General features: G+C 42.5%; 1 protein-coding gene across 2 annotated transcripts in view; it reads left to right on the top strand.

Moving 5' to 3' along the window:
• The first annotated feature begins 2503 nt into the window (after positions 1 to 2503).
• ugt2a5 (UDP glucuronosyltransferase 2 family, polypeptide A5) overlaps positions 2504 to 6683 on the top strand; it is a 118227-nt gene continuing 114047 nt past the window's right edge. Inside the window, exons 1-2 of one of the 2 annotated variants that reach the window (XM_072517086.1) lie at positions 2516 to 2630; positions 2713 to 3502. In XM_072517086.1, coding sequence (XP_072373187.1) covers positions 2797 to 3502 — 706 coding nt within the window. In that variant the 5' untranslated portion in view covers positions 2516 to 2630; positions 2713 to 2796. Of the gene's footprint in view, positions 3503 to 6683 lie in introns of both variants that reach the window. The other variant, XM_072517082.1, reaches the window with a different exon arrangement.

Below are 6683 nucleotides of genomic sequence, written 5' to 3'. Positions count from 1 at the left end.
ACAGACAAGAGCTTACACAGTACAAAACAGGGAACACAACACTTCCTGGCACTCGAGCAGGAGACGGCTCAGGGCACAGACCTCATTGCCAGCCACTCAGACATTCACCATGTGCTGAATACCAGAGTTTACTATGTTCATAGTTGATTGAAATAAAACTGCGTTGTACCATTCGCAACCGTGTTGGTTCGTCTGTGTACCAGAGTACCCAACACTTCAGGAAGTTCATTAGTATCCCCAGGGATTTACTCCCTTTAGGACCTCAGTGGTGATCCCAGCCAAATTACTTTGGGGCATAGTGACAGCCTACAAAGTTAATTTGATTAACTTATTCCGTCCTGAAGGTCATTGCAGTTACCTTCTCTAATCAGAATTACTCCAACGGAAGCCAGGGTGCTTTGGAAGATATTTTCCTTTGGCCCTTTTGAACTTTGTTAAGTTTCTGCTGTACCTTCGAAGGGTGTAAATAAGATTGGTGACCTGCCCTGGCTTTGCAAATGGCTCTTGACCCTGAAAGTTATTCTCTGTGACATTTATCGACATCCAGGGCAGGGTACCAGATAATTCATGGGCATTATCTTAATTAACAGTCTGTTAATGATCAGTGTAAAACATTGAGAAGCATAAAAGGTGAACTATGGCCAGAGCCTGGATGTTGATACACAAACTCTGGCACTGAGTTTGTTGAATTGTTTGATGGCTATTGTGTTAATTGCTCTCCAACTGAAATAATCTTTTTATATTTCCAGTAATGGGCAATTTAGCGTGGTCAATCCACCTACCCTGCACATCTTTGGGTTGTGGATTGAGACCCATGCACACATGGGGAGAATGTGCAAACTCCATATAGACAGTGACCCGGGGCCGGGATTGAACCTGGGTCCGTGGCAATGTGAGGCAACAGTGCTAACCACTGTGCCGCCATACCACCCTCTCCACCTGAACCATAACTTCATTTTAGTTATTTTTTCTCTATTCTTTGAACAAACCTGGATTTTCTCTCAATATTCCTAGTTTCCTGAAGTATTTTGGCAGTGTTTAACTCCAACAGAAATGTATAGCAGCACGGTAGCACAGTGGTTAACACTGTGGCTTCACAGCACCAGGGTCCCAGGTTTGATTCCCGGTTGGATCACTGTGCGGAGTCTGCACATTCTCCCTGTGTCTACGTGGGTTTCCTCCATGTGCCTCCCATTAGTCCCGAAAGACGTGCAATTAGGTAAGTTGTACATTCTGAATTCTCCCTCCGTGTACCTGAACAGGTGCCGGAATGTGGTGACTAGGGGCTTTTCACAGTAATTTCATTGCAGTGTTAATTTAAGCAATAAAGATTATTATTATATATGTTGCTTTACCTGTTGATTCACCCATATTTTTAAATCTTCTTTATCCATTAATGTCTAAAAATATTGCAGCTCCACATGTTTCCCATGAGTTGCCATGTTTTGAGTGATCAGCATCAATAATGTGCGACTTCTGTATTTTCTTAGGATTTGAATGATGACAGGCTGCATTTCTTGCCCATTCCTAGTTGCCCTTGGGGTAATGGGGATAGGCAACCTACATGGGGTTTAGATCGTTTAAATCTAGGAGAGTTAAAGGTCATAGAACATACAGTGCAGAAGGAGGCCATTCGGCCATCGAGTCTGCACCGACCCACTTCCACCCTATCCCCGTAACCCAATAACCCCGCCTCACCTTTTTGGTCACTAAGGACAATTTAGCCTGGCCAACCCACCTAACCTGCACGTCTTTGGACTGTGGGAGGAAACCGGAGCACCCGGAGGAAGCCCACACAGACACGGGGAGAACGTGCAGACTCCGCACAGACAGTGACCCAGCGGGGAATCGGCTTGCTCTCATACAAACATAGAAAATAGGAATCGGAGGAGGACATTAGGCCCTTCAAGCCTGTTCCGCCATTCATTATGATCATGGCTGACCATCCAACTCAATAGCATGATCCTGCCTTCCCCCCCTTATCCTTTTATCCCCTTTGCCTCAAGAGTGATATGTAACTTCTTCTTGAAAACATACAATGTTTTTGGCCTCAACTGCATCCTGTGATAGCGAATTCCACAGGTTTACCACTCTCTCGGTGAGGAATTTCCCCCTCATCTCAGTCCTAAAAGGTTTATGCGTGTTTTCAGATCTATAGCAAGAACATCCTTCCTCATATAAGGAGACCAAAACTGCACACAATATTCCATGTGTGGCCTCATCAAGGCGCTGTATAATTGCAGCAAGACATCCCTGCTCCTGTTCTTTAATCCTCTCTCTATGAAGGCCAACATACCATTTGCCTTCTTTACTGCCAATATATATTGAACCCGGATCCAATATTTGCTTCATGTCAGACCGGGCTTTTGAATTAGCTGCCGTTTCACCAAGCAAAGGTAAACTTTATTCCCTGAAGGGCCAATGTCCTGAAGGTAAACGGAGTTGGTTTGCTCTGACACATTTAATAGGAGTGGCTAGAGGGCAGCACAGCGGTGCAGTGGTTAGCATTGCAGTCTCACGGCGCCGAGGTCCCAGGTTTGATCCCGGCTCTGGGTAACTGTCCGTGTGGAGTTTGCACATTCTCCCCGTGTCTGCGTGGATTTCACCCCCACAACCCAAAGCTGTGCAAGGTAGGCGGATTGAACACGCTAAAATTGCCCCTCAATTGGAAAAAAATGAATTGTGTACTCTAAATTTATTTTTTAAAAATAGGAGCGGCTTTCTGCTGTGAATATAGAGGAGTGATTTAAGGACTCAGTGTATATCTGCTATACGGAGCCATTCCTGGTGGACGTCATGCAGCTCAGGCATCTGTTTGCAGTGTTCCTCTTTCTCCACAGTGTTGCTGGTGACAATGTGCTGATCTGGCCGGCAGAAGGCAGCCACTGGATAAATTTAAAATTCATCATTGAGGAGCTGATCGAGAGGGGCCATAATGTTACTGTGGCTGTACATACAGCTGCACTCTACATAAACTATTCTGAACCCTCAGCCATCAAGTTTGCTGTATTTGAAGTACCGTTTAAGAGTGAGACATACGAAGGATTTCTGAAGAACATTCTCCAGTTCTGGATCCATGAGAAACATAATTTAACCTATTGGGGCAGATACACAGCATTAACTGCGGTACTGACAAATGGAACAATAATGGCCCGACAGATCTGTGATGGAATAATAAAGAACCAGAAATTGCTGCAAAAACTACAAGAATCGAACTTTAAAGTTCTGCTGGCTGACCCTGTACATTACTGCGGTGACCTTTTGGCTATAAAGCTGGGAATTCCCTTCATTTTCACTCTGAGATTCTCTCCAGGATTTGCCATGGAGATGCTTTGTGGACAAATCCCAGCTCCTCCTTCCTATGTACCAGTAGCTCTGTCAGAGTTTACCGATAAGATGACCTTCACTGAGCGATTTCAAAATGTTTTTTACTCCTTTATGTACGCTTGGGTGTGCAAACAGTTGTGGCGCAAGTGGGACTCGTATTACAGTGAAGCTTTAGGTGAGTTGAACAGTTTCACTTCCTGATGTCAAATGGATTGAACTCGCATTAGCAATTTTGAATGTACATGATCTGTCTCTTTGCTAGCTGCTTTAACAATATGGTTAATGTTATCCTTGGCATTCTTAACTCATGTTTTCTCGCTGAATGCAACCCAGGGGTTCCTCCTTCCCCATGCTCAAGTTATGTTCAGATTTCCAGCAAACAACATTAGATGATGGCTGAACATAAAACATGTGGAAATCAGCAAAAAAAAATTGGTCCCAAGGAAATTCTGCAAACCACACCATATATCCCTTCTTTAAGTAGGAAAATTAATTTCAAAATGGAAAATGGCTTTACCAACCTTAATTGAATACTTCGAAGAGGTAACAGAATGAGTGGACAGGGACAAAATAGTACATGTGATTCATCTAAATTTCCAAAACGTCTTCAATAAGTTGTCACTTGACAAATGGATTGGGTTAGTCCATGTGGAGTTAATGGACAACAAGCACAAAGGATAAGCTACGTGTCAGCAAAGGATGAACATGGTGGGTCTCTTTTTCTCTTGTAAAGAGATGATAATGACCTAATTATGGAAGGTTTCATGAAGTAGATACCGAAACAGCGTTTCCACTTGTGGGGACGTGCAAAATTGGAGGTCTTCATATATAATAGCGACACTAAGAAATCATGCAGAAAGTTCAGAAGAAGCTTCTTTGCACAGAGTGGCGAAAATACAGAACTCACTTCCACAGGAATTAGTTGCAGCAAATAGTATCGACACATTCAAAGGGAGCTTGATGTGCCAAGGAAGGGCGTGGTTAACTCAGTTGGCTTGACAGCTCGTGTGTGATTCAGCAGCATGGAATTCAAACCCTATTCTGGCTGAGGTAGACTTGGAATCTGCCTCCTCGTAAAACTCGTGACAAAGCCATGGTTTGGCAGCCCTCGAACAATCAAGAATACTCTCTGGAGAAGTTGTACCATATGGGAGAAGAGAATAAAGTGTTATTTGGAAAGAGTCAGATGAGGAAGGATAGGATGAAGCTTCACTGGAACATAAAGGTTAAGTGCCCAATTCTATGTTATATATAATTCTCTGTACAGTTTAAACTCATTTCACCATCACTTATGCATACTAGCCACAGTACAAACGTGCAATCTGGGAAGCTCTCCAATTTTTTTACTTGACTTATATCGTAGACCATTAAATAGCCTCATTAAATATAGTATTCAACATTCTTTATTTTGGACATCATTTGAAAATAAGGAATGTTTAGATACTATCTTTAATGAGTGTAACTGCTCAAATGGACACAATAATATGACACTGATGTTAATATAAAGGAGACTTGCGAGTGGGAGGGTTGAATTACATGGGCGATTGTTATGGGTCAGGGTTTAGAGAATCCCAAAGTGTATCATGGAGTTCACCTGACCCACAACTTTTAATAGATTGTGGTATGGGGAGCACATGGCCCACTCTACAGGTGTGGTACAGCAGAAAATGGACCAGTGGTTTTTAAAACAAAACAATGTTTATTCTATGAACTCAAGTTAGCCTTTCTAAAACAAAGTGAACATCTTAGCAACCAGTAAATCAAATACACCCCCAAAGAATACAACACTATGTTATCTGTATGCTGTTCTTTTAACGTCCAAAAACTTAACAAACCTCTAAACAGGAGCATATTAGGGTTTACATTCAATACTGAAATCATTTATAATTCTGAATTCACCAAATGATTAAGATAGTCTTTGGATGGCAGACTTCAGATGCAGCTCCCTGAAAAACACAGACACACCCAAGCTCTTCTCAAACTGAAACTAAAAAAAGCAGTGTAGAGCTCAGCTCCACCCACACTCTGACATCACTCCAGTAACATGAGCAACTCCATTTCTTAAAGGTACATTTCTTAAACACCAATTTCTTAAAGGGTACTCTCACATGACAGCGATATCCAGAAATCAATTAGGGTGCCAGCTGAAGCTCAGTGGGGTAGAACCCTCCCACCTGAGTCGTATGGGCTTTGGTTAAAGCACCACCCCAGATACTTCAGTGCAAAATCTAGGCCAACCTTTCTGATGCAGTATTGAGGGTGTGCTGCACAGTGGAAGGTGATGTTTTTGCATGAGTCATTTAGAGAAGTGCCAACGGCGAGCAATGTGGCAGATTTAAACAGAGTCTTCAGTGGCTAAGCCATTTGGAAACAGAGCGGCAGAGTTTAAACAGTGTATTGTGTTGGCAGCCGTCTATCGTGATGTGGTACAGGCAAGCTGAAGAAGGCAGAGGCCAGATTCAGAAGTTGAGTAAAAACCAGAGTTTCGGCAACTGTTTTGGTTACTTTGAGATAACGTTGGTGGATCGGGGCCAGCCAGACCAAGTTGAGAGGTTCAGCTTTCAGTCAAGAGTATTTCTGAAAAAAGAGACATGCTGTCAAAGCTTTTTGTCATGCACTCATCAGGACAGAAGGAAGAATTAAAAATCTCAAAGGGAGCAACAATTTATACTGCATGAGAAAATGGTGCTGATTGGCAGGCAGGTCAACCTGGATTGGTCATTGTGTTACCATGGAGAATGTACCTGGGAGATATTGTCCCCCATGCTTTTGATTAATTCAAGTGTGCACAATGATTGGATGAAGTGGTGAAGACCATTCCCATGGAACTTGGGTTGATTGTGCTCTGCTGCTGGCCGGGGATCAGACTATCTCCTAGAAAGCGAGGAGCTGAAATTCTTCAAAAGGAAGACAGAGTTTTAGAGGACCATGTGACGGAGTTTGATGACAGATATGCAGTGGGCTGCCGTGCCATAGGTTAAGGCCCCTCTTAGTTTTATCTGCCAATTAATATGTAATAGTTCATAATCAACAGCAATGTGTCTTTTGATTCAGATTTAACTTGTAATGATCCTGGATTTGAAAGTATAGGAGATGTCTACGATAATATTTATCGTTTCTTTTGTTTGACTCTTAGTAAAAATTCTTCTGTTTTGAATCGTGGAATCTTGTGGCTTCATTCTTTCAGTAAATACCTTTTGATTTTAAAAATAGATACTGGTCTCTACAGAGATTGTAACATAAAGTATTGATCTGTAAGTCTGAGAATTACGTCAATACCAGGTTTCAGGAGGTGGTCATCCCGCAATTTAAGAACATGCTATTGACATGCTAATGTACTAAAGGGAGGTTCCCGG

The sequence above is a fragment of the Scyliorhinus torazame genome, chromosome 9 (assembly GCF_047496885.1).
Source record: "Scyliorhinus torazame isolate Kashiwa2021f chromosome 9, sScyTor2.1, whole genome shotgun sequence".
In the NCBI taxonomy this organism is placed as follows: Eukaryota; Metazoa; Chordata; class Chondrichthyes; order Carcharhiniformes; family Scyliorhinidae; genus Scyliorhinus; species Scyliorhinus torazame.
This window is presented reverse-complemented; position numbering and strand designations above follow the sequence as displayed.